We start from the raw sequence: 19,034 nt of genomic DNA on the forward strand, positions 1-19,034 counted from the left end.
TAGTCCAGTCTGTAAAGTTAATTTGTTAGTTGTGGTTTATTTTAAGGTGATATGTTGTAAACCAGGAGAATTCAGAAGATCTGTATTTGCATGCAACATCTCTGCTGCAAAGCCTTTAACTTTCTGGGGGAGACGAGTCAGCAGCTGGAGTCAGGAACTGCTGTCACCATTTAGTTTAATCTACCACCCTGGTTTTACCCTCAGTTAGCCTAGCATAAGTTTTGTGAAGCTCTGGTAGGGCTATTGATACTCTAGGTTTTAACAAGATACTGACTAAGGCAAGGCTTGTGTTAGTGAGTGTTGTGGTACAATACAAGCAGTCTTGTAGAGCAAGAGAATTGGTGCTGAGTACCATTCATGTTCTCTGCACTTCAGGGGTCATTTTGAGATAGGTCTTACCTGTTTGTGTGGACTGAACTCCCATTAACAACTGCAAAGCATTAGATGTGCTCCTGGAACATAACTCCTGGCATTTTGTCTAGAAGGAAACCAGTTTGTACTTTAGGAGTGCTTTGTGATGTACAGTAAGTGTAAATGTGGTGTACGATAATAGTTTTGCATCAAAATCTCTTTCCTGATCTAGATTAAAATGCTGCCGTAGAAAAAACGTAAGCCAGCCTGAGTTCTGTCATGGTGTATGTGATGGTATGGCAGCCTAAAAAATCAGCATAATTTCCTGACTTCATGGAAGGGAATATTTTAGGTAGCAAATCTATGTGAATGCTAAGAGATGCAGCAGAAATGGTATAAATAATCATGATGCTCAGATGATACATAAGTTTTCTTCCAAGGCTGAAACAGGAAGACAGTAAAATAAACAAGCCAATTGAGACCATGGGACAGAAGTATGTAGAGCTAAGTGTTTTTTCCTCTTACTTGAAAAGTTGACTCTTGCATGGGCTGGAAGTTTAGCCAATGCCCCTGTTGTCCATACTAGCTCACGTATGTTTGCAATAGCAGTTTTAATGTATGAGTACACTGATTTGGATAGCAGAAGCATCTGAGCTATAGACCATGCCATCTTGTCAGTGGTAGACTATTCAGAATAGATAATGAAATCAAGTCTAGAGCACCATTGAACCTTCAGCTAAGGTTTTTTGCATGTGGATGAATTATACTGTGAGAGGACTATGCTTCACAGCAGTGATACCTAAAAAGTTAATATAGACCTTCTCTGTCACGCAGGAAGATACAAGAGTAAAAGGGAAGTGGTTATGCCGGTAACTTTCTGCAGAGAAACATGTTCTCTTGGATGATTAAAAAGCTATTTTCCAGCATTTGGAATCTCCTGTTCTGAGTGTATGTATCTAATTAGAAGAAAAGATTGTATTGTAAGGAGGTGGATTACTTGTGAACTTAGTCATGTCTGTATGACTAGGGGGTTTTAGGAAGAGTAAATTTGGCAAGGTTAAAAGCTTAAAAGATAGTATTTTGATTAAGTTTCAAACAAGCACTTGCTTGGGGGAGTCTGCCTTGCAAGATGTTGATCTTGAATAGCAGCAAACTCTGCTATGCCTGTTTTGTTGTTGTTATCTTTCTTATATACTTCTGAATTTTGCACTTTCTTCTATCAACTGAAGCACACTGAGCACATCTAACATTATGATCAGCATCACTGTCCTACCACTCAGAAAACTGCCAAATATTTCAGTTTATTCAGTGAAACACAGACATGCTGTCATGAACAACCTAAACTTAATCAATCTACTATGCCACCAATAAAATAAGATAAAAATAACATGATTTCTTTCTGTAGAGGAAGGGCTAGATTCATAAATGGGTTCATCACTTGGAACTAGATCAATAGGCAGTAATTTCTTGCCCAGAATGGGAGGAGGAATGGGGGAAGAACATCATCCTTTGCCTTCATAAGAACCGGCGTGTCCGATGTTGGTTTTAACTGCAGTCCTCAGGAATATGTGTGTACTGAGTGTTCCAGCATAACAGTACACAAAACCCTTTGGCTATTAGCTCTATGTTCACCGAGCAAATGTAGACTTGTGGTAATACCATCATCTCTAGATGAATTAAAATACTATTTTTTTAACAATATAGTTCATCCTAAAATAGATGTGGACAAAAATGAAAGAAGAATTTCAGAGATGAAACATCAGATACAGCCTGTAATATAAGATTAATATTTCTCTAGTTGAGGTTGTAAACTTGTGAGGTTGTGAACTTGTAAAACTGGTATGTGACTTGTTAAAGTTGATAAAGTCTAAGTCTGCAGGACTGTAACATGTTAATTTGTTAGATTCAAATAGTTTTCTGTGAGAGTTGGAATTAAGAACAATTCAATGCCTACATATACTACAACAATGGGGTAAGCTAATGGGATCTAGTTTTCACAGACTGAATTTTCATATGTCAAAAATTGATCACTTATTTCCTGGAGTTCTGGTGCACAATACTTATGTATGCAGAATGCTAGAAAGCACTGGGGGGGGGAAAAAAAAAAAAAAAAGCAAAACATGTCATCTTGAAAATTGTAATTTTCAAAATTTTTGGCCTGAGAAAAATATAATTTATGGGACGGAATACTGTATTTGTTGTGATAACCCTAGATTCAATAATATCATGAAAGTAACTATGTCACTGATGAGACTGTGTACCACAAAATGGCACAGCATATGCTGTTGTCTTGGTCTTTAATATACATTGTTTTACATCTGTCTTGTCCTCGTAAGTATAAGGCAGAGAAATACAACATATATTTCTAAAGTTAGATGTAAACTTGATTTATACGAGAGGAAAGGAAAAAGGTACATAACTTGGTAGTTAAAACCTCTTTGACATAATGAGTACTGATGGACGAGGGCAAAAAACCCTCTTTAATTTCTCCTCATCTCTGCAGTAGTACTGTATGTTCCCATTGCTAAGGTACCATCTTTTGGTCTTTATAATTAGCATTGCTGAATGTTCTTCTTGTGGAATTAAAAAATACAAGAAACATTTGGAAAGTAAAAGGACATTTTTCCATTTAAGACATGTTAGCAACACCTTTTACATTTGTTGCTACTCCAGCAGAGTTCTGTGAAACAAAAGAACTTCAGGTAGGTTTGTGTTGATGACAGGTAGACACTGAACACTTCAATGTGGAAAGCTGCCCCCTCTGATGATCCCTTATCCAAAAGGTAGACCACATGTAGTTTTTCCACAACATGAAAAATATTTTTTCTTTATAAACAGGTTGAATTACATTGCATGTATTATCAAAAGAATTGCCTGTCAATATGCTTGTCAGACCTGGGAATCAGTTGCCTAGTTACACTTCCATCTTCATGTGCTCCCGTCAGTAGCCAGTATTTACCAAAGAAATCTGATAGTGCAAACTCATTGAAACTTGGTCATGTTAGAGCATGAATGAGGGAACTAGTGGATGAGGCATCAGGTGGATTCACACCTACATTTCAAGAAGACCCTTTTTAAAAAGACCCCATTGTCACCCTTTTTATGGAAAGAAACATTTTTTTTTTTTGATTTTTTGATCGAAGGCTTTATCCATCCTTCACTAAGCAAAAGAATTCAACCTATAGCTATGCAGAAATTTCTTTTAATTTTTTTCTGTACCAATTGATTCAAAGTTGTTCTAGAAGTGTATTTTGACAAATCTGTAAAATATCAGCTGATAATGAGGAGTATTCTGGAAGAACTTTTTGATTTAAATTTTTAATTTGATTTAAAGGATCAGATCTGTGCCAGCTAAGAATATATTTCAGTATCTAGATTTTAATATCACTGACATTGTGGTTAAAACATGAAAAATGCCTACTTCTGTTATGATGTAGTTTGTCTGTGTTGCCATGGCCATTCATATGTTCTTACTCTGGCTTTTTTTAATGCCAAGCATCTTTTTATGTAAAGATTCACTGATCAGTTATATATTGGTTGTTTGAAGTTCTTGGTTGTGTAACTTGCTTGGAATCGACCTTCTTAGGTGCTTTTGGAAACCTTTCTTCAAACACTTTATTTCCTGCTTTTTATTTTTATTTATTTTTTTTTCTAAACTGTTTTAAGGAGGAAGGGAACACTAGGAGAACAAAAGCCATTTTAATTATATGAACCATGAAAACATGTATATATCTTTTTACATCTGAATACACTATGGTTTTGAAACTTACTCCATCCCAACTAATAACAATGCTTAATTAATTAAGATGAAAAAGAAATAAAGCTATATGGTTACCACATGGTAACCTATGTGATATATACCTCCGTACTGCAGACTGCGATTTAGCATTAGATAGCTGAACTAGCTTTGAAATAACTGGCTCTGTTAACAATATTAATTATCATATATTTAAACATATTTGACCTCAAATATAGTCTTGATTAAGAAGAAGCAATGTTAATTGTACTGTGGGTGGATATTTATTCATGACCTTCTACCCAAACAAACAAAGAAACAGAAAAACAATTCCTAGATCTAATTAACGTTGGCTGGCAGGACAATGGGTAGTGTTTTCTGACAATAAACCGTGCTAGCTATATGTGCACTATATCCATGCAAAGTAGTTTTTATATCTGGCTTTAGAAATAAGGGATTTAGGTGTTAAAGGCTGAGAAACAAATGAATAAGTCCTTTCTTCTCTGGCACACAGAGAATTTCCTGAGCAGCTGACTGTTCTGAAGTGACTTCGTTGTGTGGTACACACAGAGAGAAAAATAAGACGTGGTATTGCTTGTTGTGAAACTATAATATAGATGTAGGCTTTTTGACATCTGATTCATTTCAGATCTCACAGTACTTTGAAGTTGGGATTATCTGTTGATTGGTCAGCCTACTATGCATTTGGGTATGCAGTATAATTGGGTGAATTCAATCCTAATGTAGCACCAACTATTTACTGTCAGATTTCTGGTGATTTTTGTCATAAGAATTCTTATCAACACTTATAAAAGTTTTAGTAGTTGAAATTATTGTGTATAAAATGTATGTGGTTAAATTTTGTACTATATTCTGATAAAAATATACCTGTCTTTTTATGCTCATATTTAAATTCTGATATGAGACAGTTCCCATGAGACAGTATCACAGTCATTTTACAAAGGGTACTGAAATATGAATTGTGCAAGTGTTAAAAACTTTTCTTTTTCCAGTGTTGTAAAACAGTGTCAAAGCACTGTTTGTTGATAAAAAGGCCAATTGATAACTAACATAAAAATGTGTATATATGCATAAAGTTACAACATTGTTGTAAATAATATTAACAATGTTAAAATCGTGCATCTAATTAGGCCAAATAATGACTTGCTTGGTACATTTTTAAGATTTTTTTTGATGCATTAATAAATGGCAATTGTCTAGCCTGTTAGTGCTAATTAGCATACTTTTTATTTTTTTATCAGAGAATGGAAATTTGAAAAAAAAAGTTGAAATAAAAGTTGTTTTTAATCCTCTAATTATTGGCTTTCAATGAAGGCTGGCAAAAATTGTGATTAGCTCAGTTCCAACTTCTTCATTATTTCATTATATCCTTTCCCTCTTTCACATATGTCACAAACTGAAGAGTCTGCAAGGTTCCTGTCATTAGACCTGTCATCGTGATTAACATGGAAGGACAGTGACCAGGGAAGGCTGATAGAGGAGTCACTGTCTTAGAGGAGTCCAGAGCAGAATCATAAATGAAGTTGCTCCAAGGAAAGTGCGCTATGATGAGGTTCACCTAGCTATAGTAGTAATTAAAAACCCTGGAAAGCTCCAGTGGGATAGATTTAAGCTCTGTAAGATGTAAAGAAATAGGGTGATTACTTCATGACGAACCATAAGCTAGGACCTCTTGCCCTTAGTTAATTGTGCAGATTCCTGTCTGAGACAATCTTGTGCATGTATTTTTGGGAAGAGTGGAATTGCTTCCTTGGCTCATATACCAACCTTTTCTGGAGTCAGGAATGACTCTGCAAAGGACAAAAATATACAAGTGCCCCAAGGTCTTCATTGTTGATATGATCTTCTGCACCATGCTTCCTGCGAAGAGCTTCACTTTGAACCCATTCTTGAAAATTATTTCTTTGCTGCTGCTAAGGTTGTGGCCTGGAAACTGGAAAGTGTGCCTATCTCTGGCTTGGCGAGCAGAGGTATATATAATGTTTTATACTGTGGCTGAAGGCAAGAAACAGTTAACAAAAAAGAACAAAAAAACAAAAATATTGAGTAAACTTTTTGAAGACAATATCCAATCACAAAAGTATATGGGAGTATGCTTGTAAATCTGTCAGGAGGATTAACGATGAATTTAAGTTTTTCATCAAAAGGCTTTTTTTGCAGAGTTTTGGATGGCTCTGTCATGTGTAGTTACCATCAGTCTTTAAAAGATTTGTTTTTTAAAGATAACTTGCTCACAAGCTTGAGGAATTGCTTCAAGTAGCTACTATTGACTACCAAAAAATCATTATTTAAGTTAAAATAGCTGCATAAAATATTTTGAAACTTGCGTGGAGAAAACAACAACAACAAACAAACAAATACCTAAAGCAGTAAACAGTAAAGCAGTAAACAAAGCAGTACAACTCCTTTATCTGTCACTGCTGCTTTTAGAGTTGAAATTGTGAGAGGATGCTTTACAAGAGAAAATATTTTCAAGTTCTGAGGCTCATAAAAGCTGTAAGAAAATTTATCTGGCTTTGGAGACATGATGTTCTAAAAGTGTGCAGGTACAAACATTTTGGTCTAGCTTAATTCTGTATTTGGTAAAACCATTCTTAACAGTAATCAATTACTTGGGATGTATGTTAGCTTTATGTTTGGACTTGTTCATATACAGGGCTAAATCTTGGGTAATATAAGATTTTGAGTTGTTTTCATGTTGTATAATATAAACAAGGACAAACTATACTGGCATTTATTTTAAAATGGTATGGAGTCGTGATTCCAGCATGAAGCCGTTGTACTACAGTTTATAAAAAAATAAGTCTGTATGTGGAAGAAATGTTTTAATCTTTGTGTTCTTTTAACAATGGGCACAATAGGAAAAAGAACTATTTACAATGGTGTGATGAGGAAAGGGAAAAGATTTATACAAACTGTCATAAAACTTTCTGACTTAAGACTGGAATTCTATAGTTTATGACATTGAAATACTGGCCCAATAAGGTGAACAGAAGTTTTCTACTGTTTGCTAGAGTCAGTGGATTTTGTATCAATATGTAGGCTAAAAGCTTTGTTCTGTCATTTTTATACTGTTAGAGAATTCTGTCAAAAATAAATATTGCATTTTGGGAGTCAAAATGTACCCAGTACATTTATTATGAATAATAACAGACAAAAGAGAAATCACTGCATTAGAGACTTCTGAAGAAGAGTATATATCAGTAAAATAGATATTCTAGGATTAATTTGAATGATATTAGTCTTTCCATAATCGTGATGTTGCATAACCAAAAGCATATATTTTTAAATAAGTAACCTAATTAATAAGGTGAATACTGCCTGTCAAAATCAGTAGAAAAACAAATTATAGCACATGGAATTTCTGTTATGTTTCTGTATTCTTTGGCTTTATAGAGGAGGTTTTTTTTACCTTTAACATGTGCCAAAAATTTGTAGACATGATCTACAGTGTCTGCATGGAATTTTCAGTTTGGAAATACTGAATTATTGTTACTTAGATAACCCAGTCTAATGCTAAGAAACTTAGTCTGAACACATGATGCAATAGCTGTGTTTTTTTTCAAGCAATATGTTTCCTTCGTGCATTTATTTTAGTTTCTTAACCTGACTATTGGTATCAGTTAATGAGATACCCGGAAACTTTGTCTGCAATTATAAAGAGATTTAAAAAGCCAATCTGCAGTATGGCTACTTTGCTTAACAAGAACCGCTTTGAGTAAACTCCAGGTTAATACGTTAAACATACAGCATATGGTTTAATTTTTTTTCAAGATGAGTGTATTTTAGTATGTTTTTGAAAGAGAAAAACTTGCATTTGTCTTTCAGCTACAAACTTATTCTTCCATATCCCTCTAAAGAACAGAAAAGGTAAACATTTGTGATAAACAACAATACATAGTATTTTTCTTTAACTTATCCTAAACATGCCTCTTGCTAACATGAATGCCTTTTTTTTTTACCAACCTAGCCAGAAAAACAGCGACTGACAATGTTACTTTAGTTTTTATATTTTGTTTGAACTGTATTATTTCAATGAAAGCTGATTACAGAAAAGGGAGAGAAAATCATTTTCATTTCAAATAAACTTGGTTTAGAGGAAATAAGGCCTTATGCTGAAAGTGTGTTGGATAATACTCTTTTGGCTAAGGAAAGTGCTTGTTACTAAAAAGAAATCTCACAAGACAGAAAATGCACTTGATTTAGCTTGGAAAGTTGAACTAAAACTTTCTGTTTCCTATTTGTCTTTTATTCATTGCAGCATGCCTGCACATGCTTTCTAAAGAGAAAGCTGTGAAGGGATTAAAGCTTTTTTTTTCTTCCTCTTGGTGGAAACATTCCTATTAGTTATGTAACAAAAATAGGGCATACAATCCTGAAGTGTTGCTTTTTTCTTTAGTCTTCAGAAACAGATGCTTTCAGTCCAGAAACAGATGCTTTGAAAATGGACAATCTTCCTATTTTTTTAATTTGTTTGTCTTGTTCTGTTTTTAAAGTGTATTAGGTAGCCATCAAGTATTTTTAAGAAGGTGTCCCTTTCTTTTATTTCAAATTTCAGACATGGGATGTAGAACTGGAGAGATCTGCAGAGTCATGGGCTGAAACCTGCCTATGGGAGCATGGACCTGCAAGCCTTCTTCCGTCAATTGGACAGAATCTGGGGGCACACTGGGGAAGGTAGTTTAAGACACTGTTTAATAGTATATTATCATTTTTTTGAAATCTAACAAAATGTGCTTGTTACTCTAAGGAAGAATTATAGACTTTACAGCTGTTTAGTGATCTAATAGACTACTGCTGGCTTTCATAGGTACAGGCCTCCAACGTTTCATGTCCAAGCGTGGTATGATGAAGTGAGAGATTTCACGTATCCACATCCTCATGAGTGCAACCCATATTGTCCTTACAAATGCTCTGGTCCTGTTTGTACACATTACACACAGGTATGTAGGTGGCTTTGGGTTTTGTCAGCTATGGAAAAGAACAGTCAAGACCTCCAGTTAGGTGACCGTATGACAGGAAAACAGGAGAGGGGCTTGTTTTTATGAGACTCCATAGTTAAAAGCATTGGGTACTGGTGACATAGAGTAGGGTTGTTGTACAGATGTTATGTTTCTTCCACATAGTTATCACTTCCTTAACAGGATTGAGGAAAACTCTCACAATACTCAGTACTGAGTGTATCTGCTCAGTGTGCTTTGCATAATCTCATCTCTGTGCTGGCTGGCATGTTGGTACTCCTTTCTGGAATTTGTTGAAGAAACAGCATGTTTAAAAAGAAAACAAGTTTTCCTCATTGAATTTGTCAAGTCAAACAACAGTTAAGCAGTTATAACGTGTTGCTTGTACTTCAGCAGGATTTTGAAATCACATAAGTACTAATTTATTTGGTACTTCTTAAGTCTATGTATCTAACCTGGATTTTTTTTTCTGAGGGGAGCCAGTCATGTTTTCAGTGAATGGGAAATACATAATCTTCAGATTATCATAGAATGGCTTGAGTTGGAAGGGACCTTAAAGATCATCTAGTTCCAACCCCCTTGCCATAGGCAGGGATGCTACCCACTAGATCAGGTTTACCAGGGCCTCATCCAGCCTGGTCTTGGTCTTATACTAAAACCCATATAAAATAATAAAACATTTGATATGTTATTAAAAACCTTCAAAATGATTATTTTAAAAGATTTGTTTTCTGTTTGTTTACTATCATAGTTTACCACTGTGCCAAACTTTAAGACAGAACTACCTCCATATTCTTAATTACCATTTCTGTAAAAATAACTATAATTATGCTACTTTATCACGTGCAAGACCTACAATACATAGATATACTTCTTTGTGTTACTATTTCTTCACAGTCCCTACCCCTTTCAACTTTTAAAGTTCTGAAGGAATTACACAGTTGGCTTCTCTTGGATTAATTAGTTTATCACCTGTTGTATTTGTCTACTTTGAACATCCCCACCTTTGTCTTTCAGATTATTTTGGGATCTGCAATTAAAATTGTCTCAATGGATCAATAAAGGAGCACAGTCACATTAGATTGCAATGACATGAAAGCATATTTATTTAAAATCTGTGACTTGAATCTTTTCGATGTATGAGTTGTTCTGTGAATAGCTTTATGTTGCATTCTCTCACTGCTGACAAGTGCCTATTCTGTCAGTCTAAGCAATCCAGATCCTTTTGGATTCTTAGGTTTTAGTGAGAACTCAGGACACAGTGAGGACACAGGAACCTGACATCTTGTACTGCAATGTTTTCTATTTTTTTTAATTCCAAGAATTATTTCTTCAGATAATGTGTTGTAAACATTTGCTGCCATTTCAAATACATGTTTAGAGCATTTATACATATATATATTTTAAAATGAGAGCCGTATCTCTTGTATCAATGTAAAACTTTTCTTTCTAATAAGGATAGAACCGAGCAGACTTTTGTCAGTTTTAATTAGGTTGCTAAGACTTCTCTAACAGAGGGGAATAAATATAGCATCACTTCTGTTTTGAGTTCTGTATGTTGAAGTTTGGAGATAGTTTTAGTTTCATGTTAATTAGTTTTGGTTTTCACATGCGTTTCTCTTTCCTTTTCCATAGGTTGTTTGGGCAACAAGTAGCAGAATAGGTTGTGCAATTAATTTGTGTCATAATATGAACATCTGGGGACAGATTTGGCCAAAAGCAGTCTATCTTGTATGCAATTATTCTCCTAAGTAAGTTGGGCTGAAACCCATAAATATCTTGGGGGGGGAGGGGTGGATATTTTATGGTAATCCAGGAAATAATCTAAAAGGAAATCAGTTGAGTTTTCTATTTTTTTTTTGTACTTTTACAAAGTAGAGCTTTGTTCCCAAGGCAGCCTTGGCTGCACAAATACTCTTGTGATTTTGTAGGACTTCAATTTTGTGGCCCGTCTTTTAGCATACAACATCAGAGATCTTCACTGTATTGTGATAATGATCTGTAAAAGAAACGTATCTCCCCATTGTGACCTTAAAGAATGTAAGTAAATGGTTAATATCCTATAGGATATTCCATTTAGGAGAGTGGAGCTTGTTCTCATTTAAAGGAGGAATTTAGTCTTACAATGCTATGTCAATATAAAATAATCTTATAGCAGTTTATGGCAGTACTCCTGATATTTTTGTGTACTTTTAAATGACATTGTGTTTGATTTATCAGAACAATACTATGGTCTAAGTGAATGCTGGATTTCATAATTTTTGTCCACATGATGTTTAATATTAATGCATTAATTCATTATTTCATGTTTTTCTAATTTTTTGTTTCCTTTTATTTAAAGGGGTAACTGGTGGGGTCATGCTCCATATAAACCTGGCCGACCCTGTTCTGCATGTCCTCCTAGTTTTGGAGGAGGTTGCAGAGAAAATCTTTGTTACAGAGGTATGTACTATTTCAACAGTTAAAATTATAATTGGAATGTAACCTTTTGCTTTCTTTCCTCATTATGCTTTAACATAGTGAAATAGAATATATTATGCACGTACCCAAACACAGGATAGGGACCTACTTCGCTGTGATAAATGAGATCATGTACTATGTGATGTGCAAGGCTGAGTGTCACAGGAGGGACTGGAGTATACTGAATTCCTGTTAATTTAAGTCCTCATTGAGGTCTTTTAGTACACAAAGATACAGACTTTAGCTGTATGTTATTTATTGGTCTTTCTGTAAATTATAGTGAAAGTTATGCAGTGATTTGTTTAAAGGGAAACAGTAGCTCAGTGACATAGCCATATGCATTACTGTAAGAAAAATCAAGAACAAGACAAGAAGACGTTAATAATTAAACGAAATGACAGCTAGGTTGATTGTTAACTTCTCACAATTTTCAAAATGTTATTTGTATTTTATAGCATTGAACATAACATATTATGAAACTGCTATTTCTTTTTTTACTCTGTATGCATATAACCTAGCTGTTTCTGTTAATAACTTTTGAAAGTTACTCACCTATTCATATGTACGAAAAAGAAACCACCCACCAGTGTTTCCAAGTACATTCCATATGTTTCTTGTTTAAGTAAGAAATATAGGTTACTGATGAGTATTTCAAAATTAATAACATTATGTATCAGTAAAAGGGCCTCATTTTCAGCTGTCAATTTTTTTTTACCAAATCGGATTCTTTAATTACAAGCTATCTACAAACCTGGTAGAACTCTTTTAACATCTAATAAGAATATCACCTTTAACCTGTTAGTTTCCTGATGGCATAAAAAAAGATACTAAAAAAGGAGCATTAGGAGCATTTTCCTACTAGAGAAATTTCTCCTGCTAGAGAAATTCTAGCTTTTTTCAGCATCAGAAAGGTAATTGAGTTGTATTATGAAGCTTGATCTCTTCTTGTTATGAAACAATGGAAACTTCCTTGCTTTCCTATTTTTTACCACCATTTTATGAAAACAAAGTCATGTTACCAAAACATGGTAAGGGGGTTGCATTCCACAAACACTGAATTATTTAATCTGAGAAATCTTCTTTGGTTTTCTGAAACAGAGGATTCAGAAAGGCCTTATTCTCCCCACGAACCAGAAGAGGAAACCAATGAGATTGAACAGCAACGGTCCAAAGCCCAGGATGCAACAGCACAAAGCCGGCCAAGAAGTCATTCACCTTCAGGCTCTACAGGCAGCGATGACAGTGAGAAAAATGAAGTAATAAGCACACAGCAAATGTGTAAGGAATTTACCTGATTTTCAAGTAGTCAACAAATTTGAATTGGGTAACATGAAATTCATTCTAGTGAAATTGCTTTTTGCTTGTTTTAGCTCAGATTGTTTCATGTGAAGTACGTCTAAGAGACCAGTGCAAAGGAACAACTTGCAATAGGTAAGGTAAATTTTACAATTGTCATTACACTACAGTTTTGTTACAGATTATTATTATTATTAGGAAAGGCCATATTTATATGTGACCTGGAACATTTCCCCTTTTTGTAATCCCAGTATCTAAGGCCAAATCGTGTTTTATTTTCTTAGGTATGAATGTCCTGCTGGCTGTTTGGATAGCAAAGCCAAGGTTATTGGAAGTGTACATTATGAAATGGTAAACATTTTAAAATCAGATTTTGTACAAATAGAATGTATTTTCCATTTGAATGCTAATTAAAATTGTATTAAGAATGGATTAAAATTGTATTAAGAATGGATGGCAGGGGGGTTGGAATTAGATGATCTTTAAGGACCCTTCCAACCCAAACCATTCTCTGATTTGTTTGATTTTGAAGACCATAAACGTTTGATGTAGGTTTTTATTTAAGGTAACATCAAACTGTTTGCATCTGCTATTCTGCATGTATTGTCTATATGTACTTCATATGCCTTACACATGCACAGAAATAAAATTTGCATGTCCAGATGTTAAGGTGCAACTGAAGGACAGATACAGCAATTTGTGAGTACACTCATATGAACTGTTTCAGTAAGACAGTTCTACTTGTGTAAGTTTAATGCCTAGCTGAAAATGTATAATTTACTATGCAGAACCCTAAAACAGTATAGGAAAAAAGCAGCTACTGTGAACAAGTATACTGTAAATGAGTATATTTTATCTCTGAATGAGGCAAACAGATGTTCTCTTTATTTGAATTAACACCTAAATAGACAACATCAAACTTAATAGACTATCTACCAAGTTATTAATGATACATTGTAATTAAAACCTGAATTTTTCATATTGAGTTACAATGGAAAATAGTGGTTTTGTCTGACATGGCACTGCTTTTCACACTGTTTTTCAGCAATCCAGTATTTGTAAAGCTGCCATACATTATGGCATCCTAGACAATGAAGGTGGTTGGGTTGATGTCACTAGGCAAGGAAGGAAAAATTACTTTATCAAATCTTATAGAAATGGCATTCAGTCACTTGGGTAAGTTTCCTTAAAATTAAAATGTATGGAAAGGTTTTGTTATTTCATACAAAATATATCACAGTAATAATATTTTGTTCATACTTTTATCATAAAAGGACATGTGGAAATACAGGTATTGTACCCATTACAAAATTTTAGCCAGTGTTTAATGGTGTACAGAAAAGTGTAACAATAATAATTTGTAAATGTATAGACTTACTGTAAAAAAAGTAGTACATACTGACATTAAACTAGATTATTTTAAATGTTTTTACATGTATTATATCTGTTATTACAAAGCTGGTAATACAACCAGTGTTGGCCCATGTACACGATAATGTGTGACAGCTAACAAGGCAATAATCTCCCAAATTTGTGTTTGGAAGTGACCCTCTTGTACTGTGCAAAGAAACAATATGAAACAAGCAAAAATACATCTTACATTTTTGATAGTTTCATTACAATTCCATAATATACTTATGATATTTTGCACAAAACTTTGCTCAATTTCTGCATTGGCCAATAATAGAATAATACTGCATGCTGTGAAAACTTAATTTGGACTTTGTACTACACTGTTCAGGTGCTTGTCCAGAGACTGATATGTGAAAATAGATCCAAATACTCACTGACATGCTGAAAGCAAAACCAGAAAAAGAAGTACATAGAAGTGGAGTCTATCTGCTTGACTGCTACCATGCATAATTATCTGTTGATAACTATAACTAATGTATATTGGAATCTACGATATTATTAATATCTGCAAACTACACTTCACGATATCTTAATGTATTCTGGAGAGTTGTACATTGCTGTCTGTAGTTAGAGTATGTGTAATAGTAGTGTACGTGCAAGAGGGTATGAGTAATACCATACTGAAAGAAAACAGAATTTTGTTGAATGATGTATTTCGTTTGTGTAAGAGTAACCATTAGAGGCTCTGCTGTGTCTGTGTCTCTCTGTTCTGTGCAAACCGATTTCACATGCTGTAAAACCTGTCATAATTTCTCTCGTCAACAGATTTACATAATTCAGAATAGAAGGAAACACTGGCTAGGTAGACTAAGTTCAGTGGCCTAGAATTTGGATTACTTAGAAAGTACTGTTTAAGGCATTGACATTAATTGATTAATTAATTTTCAATTAATGTGTTTCTTTGGGTCATCAGATTATTTGATTGCGGTTTAAATTACCCCTCCTTAAAATGAAGATACGATTTTCTCTTTTTAAAATCCTTTGAGACAAAGAGATAAGCAAATAGATACTGATGGATTAGGAGTCAACTTTCTCACAAAAGTAGTGGTAATTAAACTACAGAAATTCTTTAAAGTGAAAGGAATTGATTTCCCATCGCTTGAAATCTCTATTTCTGTGCCATCTGAGACAAAACCATAGGAGTGTCTGGTCTACAGAGCGTATTTGGCACTATCCTCTGAGTATCAGAACACAGGAGTGAGGTATCCAAACTCATTTTTGTTTACTGTGGGCACAGATAATAATTGTATTACAGCTGAACAGTAATGTCTAATTTGGTTTTGGTTTTGTGATTGAGGTGTTGGGGAAAAAAATGTTAGAGGCCTTATGGATTAAATACAGTTAAAGGACCAAGCCTATACCTTCTCTTCAAGTACGTTTCAGCAAACTTCTGCCGCTGTGTAGCACTATAGTACATAATTCTTCATTAATGTCCTTATAATATTTATGACTTCACATTTTAGAGTGATGAAAATATTGTGTTCCAACATCAGCTTAGTAAGCCAGTCTATAAATTATAGTTTTGGGGATAAATAAAGATTTACCAAAGTTTCACTACTAGTAAATGAATCTTCTATAAGGTTGTAGTGTGAATTCTTTATTTCTTGATTGCTCAGACTTTAAGGTGCTTTTACTACAAAACATTTACTACAAAAGGCCAGTGTTACTGTACTAGTCTATATCTATAGTTAGCAGATGAAACCTTCAAACAAAAAGACAAGGAATACCTTGCAGCTACCTGACTCTCACCAACATTTTTAGATGGAGCCCTGCATAAACTACACATCTATTCAAAGAACAGAGGAAGTGAAATCAGTCTAATTTCTAGATCATATTCCAAAACATAAAAAGAGAAAATGGAATTTCAATGCAACATACAGTAAACTTCCTTATCTTCTCCTTTGATTTATATTCAGGATTGCTAATGCAGATTTTCTTATCTGTTTTATCACCATAGTGTAAGATAACTTTAACAATATCTCTACTGTCTAAGCAACAATAGAACAGAGTGAACTATTCTCACATCAGTGTTTGACAGTGCTAGGGCAACAGAAGAATGAGCTAACTTGGTGAGAACAAATTGGAAGGCAATAAATGAACAAATGTGAAATTGGAGGGCCATGCAACTGAATGAACCAATGCAAGCAAACAGTTTCCAAATAAAAATTGTAGGTGACATGGGAGGAATTTGCTACAAAGGTAATTTCCTTCACTATTATTATTATTATGTTAAATAATTTTATAGATGCCAAAACCCATCATTATCTTCTTTGTTACAAATAAAAACACTAGAATCGTAGGCATAGCTTCTGGGCTAAAATGGGAGTAAAAGAGGACTAAAATAGGAGGTAAAGAGGACTAAAATAGAAGTGTTCATGAATTGTAATACAGGAACAGAATGTTTATACTGAGTTTCTATAAGAAGAGGAAACAGATACATCTGACTACCATATAACTACTGAAAAAACAGAAATTTTTATGTTAAACTGGGTTTATAGTGATACCAATGATAATTTAAAATAGACACAAGATCCAGAAGTAAAATTTAATGAAAATTGTCAAAAAGGTTGTCAAGAGAAACTCTTCAGGCTTGGAGCTGTTTTTAAGAATGAACTTTTGAGGGGAAGTGAATGATTTCTTCTGGTAGATGGATGCTTCTGTGCAATTCTCAGCCACAGATTTTGATTACTGCATTTTGAGGGACAATGACTGCATAATTTGCTATTAGCACACTTAATCTCTTAGCAAATCAAATTACTGAAAGAGTTTAATATGCATTCTTGGCTTTCAATCAGATTCACTGGGAGTACAAAGTAAATGTGCTATTGCAGTACACAGATTCAGATCAGGGTATGGCATGTACAGTGAGTAAAAATTGATTGGAGACAATGTCTTCATTTTTTTTCTATATTTACTAATAAAAAAATGACTATTTCTATTATTTCTTCTTTAGAAAATACCAATCTGCTAATTCCTTCACAGTCTCTAAAGTAACAGGTTAGTATTTATTTCTTATAAACTCAGTTACTTTGAATTATGGTTTTCTAAATAGCACACATTTATTGGTTTCTGTTTTACTTTATTCAGTTCAAGCTATCACCTGTGAAACAACAGTAGAACAATTGTGTCCCTTTCAAAAACCAGCCTCACACTGTCCAAGGTAAAATTCTTTGACTCTTTTATTATTACAAAGTGCTGCCATATCTTCTGTCAGATAATAATTGTCTGTAATTGTCATTGACAAAGGTGACAGTAGAAGCCGTAAAAGTGAAGTCAGAAATGTTTTACTGATATTTTTCTTTGCTGTAAACAGAAGGCCAGGTAAGTGAAGATGATCTTCAGGCTCTTTTCATAAGGAGAAGCTCCCAATCTTTCTTTGCTCTCTTGGCATATCTTAGTGAAGATTTGGTTAGACTAAACACTGTGAAGAAAGATCCATTTATCTTTTTCATTTTCCACTATTAAATCTATACACCTAGAGCAAAATACATGTTATTTCAATTTATTCACCTGTAAAACAGATACAATAAAAGGAACAGATAAAAATATTTGTCACAGAAGTTATCAAATTGCTTGGGAATTTTGGAGTGAGCAAATAGATTGGCAACATGATTGAAGTATATATTGTTAAGGTCAGGTGTGGTCTGCAAGTCAGTTAACTGCTTTCAGTCAAATATATGTACCACTTGTTTGAGACTTATGTTTTCACTTATTGAAAGAAGCCTGTGCCTCAATATTTTGAGGAAGGAAATCTGTAACAGTTCTTAAAACCATAGATGAGTCAAAGGTAAATACACTGTAGCATGATTTACCGCAAGCTAAGCTGGAGTTATCCACAGGAGTACTTTCATAGCAATCCTACCGCCAATACAGGAAGTAAGCACAAAGCCAGAACTGCTAGGAAAACATTGCTTCATGTAGCACTTGGGTCCATGGACTTGTTTGGTGTCTGGCTGTGACTCCTAGCTTTCTAGCTGGAAGATGGGGAGAAGCAAGCAAAGGAGTGGAATGCAGGAATAGATGGATAAAATCTCATACTTCTACCTTCTTTATTTTTTTCCTTAATTGAAAAATAAAACTAGTTTCATTAAGAGAAAAATACAGTCTGTCTTTAAGAAAAAATAAAAATAGCATTAAAATGACTGGTTAATTCTGATATATCAATTTAAGAACCTTCTGAACAGCAATGATCCATTCAAGATTCTGTGCATGTGCTTAACATAATTCTGAAAATGTAGTCTCAGGAGCTACAAGCACTAGTCATCAGTAATGGCACTGATTGTACAAGCTCCTTTTTCCTTCTTATGCCTTAACCATAAATCATCAAGTCTTCTAAAGCTTCTTTCTTGCCTCCTTCAGACAAAAATCTCCCTTCCAGCTGCCAAATATTGACTGGAGTGTAGATAGTATCCCAGTGAAGGATGCCTTCCTTTTTGGGGCAGCACTAGGAAAGCTCTAAAACCATAAAGTCAAGACCCAATTTTAAATGAAACACCCTCTCAGAGTAGATCTGAGGTTTATTAGCATTTCCTCCTTGTAGCATATTATAATTTTCAAAGACAATGCTTGCTACCTTCTATACTATTATTAGCTTTCCACATAGTTGTCCTGTATATATTGGAGCTATAGGATTCATGAAACACAAAGTTTTCTCAAAGTTTAACAAAATGCAGATGAATAAGGCAGTCTGTGTTTTAGTAGCATTCTAATCCCCTAAAATCTCATTACTTTCCAAGGTTTTCCATTTTATCCATAGATGTTAAGCGCTCACCCTCATAAGTTGCTAAATTTCTTTA

At 34.3% G+C, this 19,034-nt stretch overlaps 1 protein-coding gene across 1 annotated transcript in view; it reads left to right on the top strand.

Moving 5' to 3' along the window:
• Positions 1 to 19,034, top strand: part of CRISPLD1 (cysteine rich secretory protein LCCL domain containing 1) — a 41,722-nt gene that overhangs the window by 13,229 nt on the left and 9,459 nt on the right. The window contains exons 3-12 of the mRNA XM_035563074.2: positions 8,667 to 8,785; positions 8,919 to 9,051; positions 10,705 to 10,820; positions 11,411 to 11,511; positions 12,628 to 12,807; positions 12,900 to 12,960; positions 13,110 to 13,176; positions 13,871 to 14,001; positions 17,192 to 17,235; positions 17,326 to 17,398. Coding sequence (XP_035418967.1) covers positions 8,667 to 8,785; positions 8,919 to 9,051; positions 10,705 to 10,820; positions 11,411 to 11,511; positions 12,628 to 12,807; positions 12,900 to 12,960; positions 13,110 to 13,176; positions 13,871 to 14,001; positions 17,192 to 17,235; positions 17,326 to 17,398 — 1,025 coding nt within the window. The remainder of the gene's footprint in view (positions 1 to 8,666; positions 8,786 to 8,918; positions 9,052 to 10,704; positions 10,821 to 11,410; positions 11,512 to 12,627; positions 12,808 to 12,899; positions 12,961 to 13,109; positions 13,177 to 13,870; positions 14,002 to 17,191; positions 17,236 to 17,325; positions 17,399 to 19,034) is intronic.

The sequence above is a fragment of the Cygnus atratus genome, chromosome 2 (assembly GCF_013377495.2).
Source record: "Cygnus atratus isolate AKBS03 ecotype Queensland, Australia chromosome 2, CAtr_DNAZoo_HiC_assembly, whole genome shotgun sequence".
In the NCBI taxonomy this organism is placed as follows: Eukaryota; Metazoa; Chordata; class Aves; order Anseriformes; family Anatidae; genus Cygnus; species Cygnus atratus.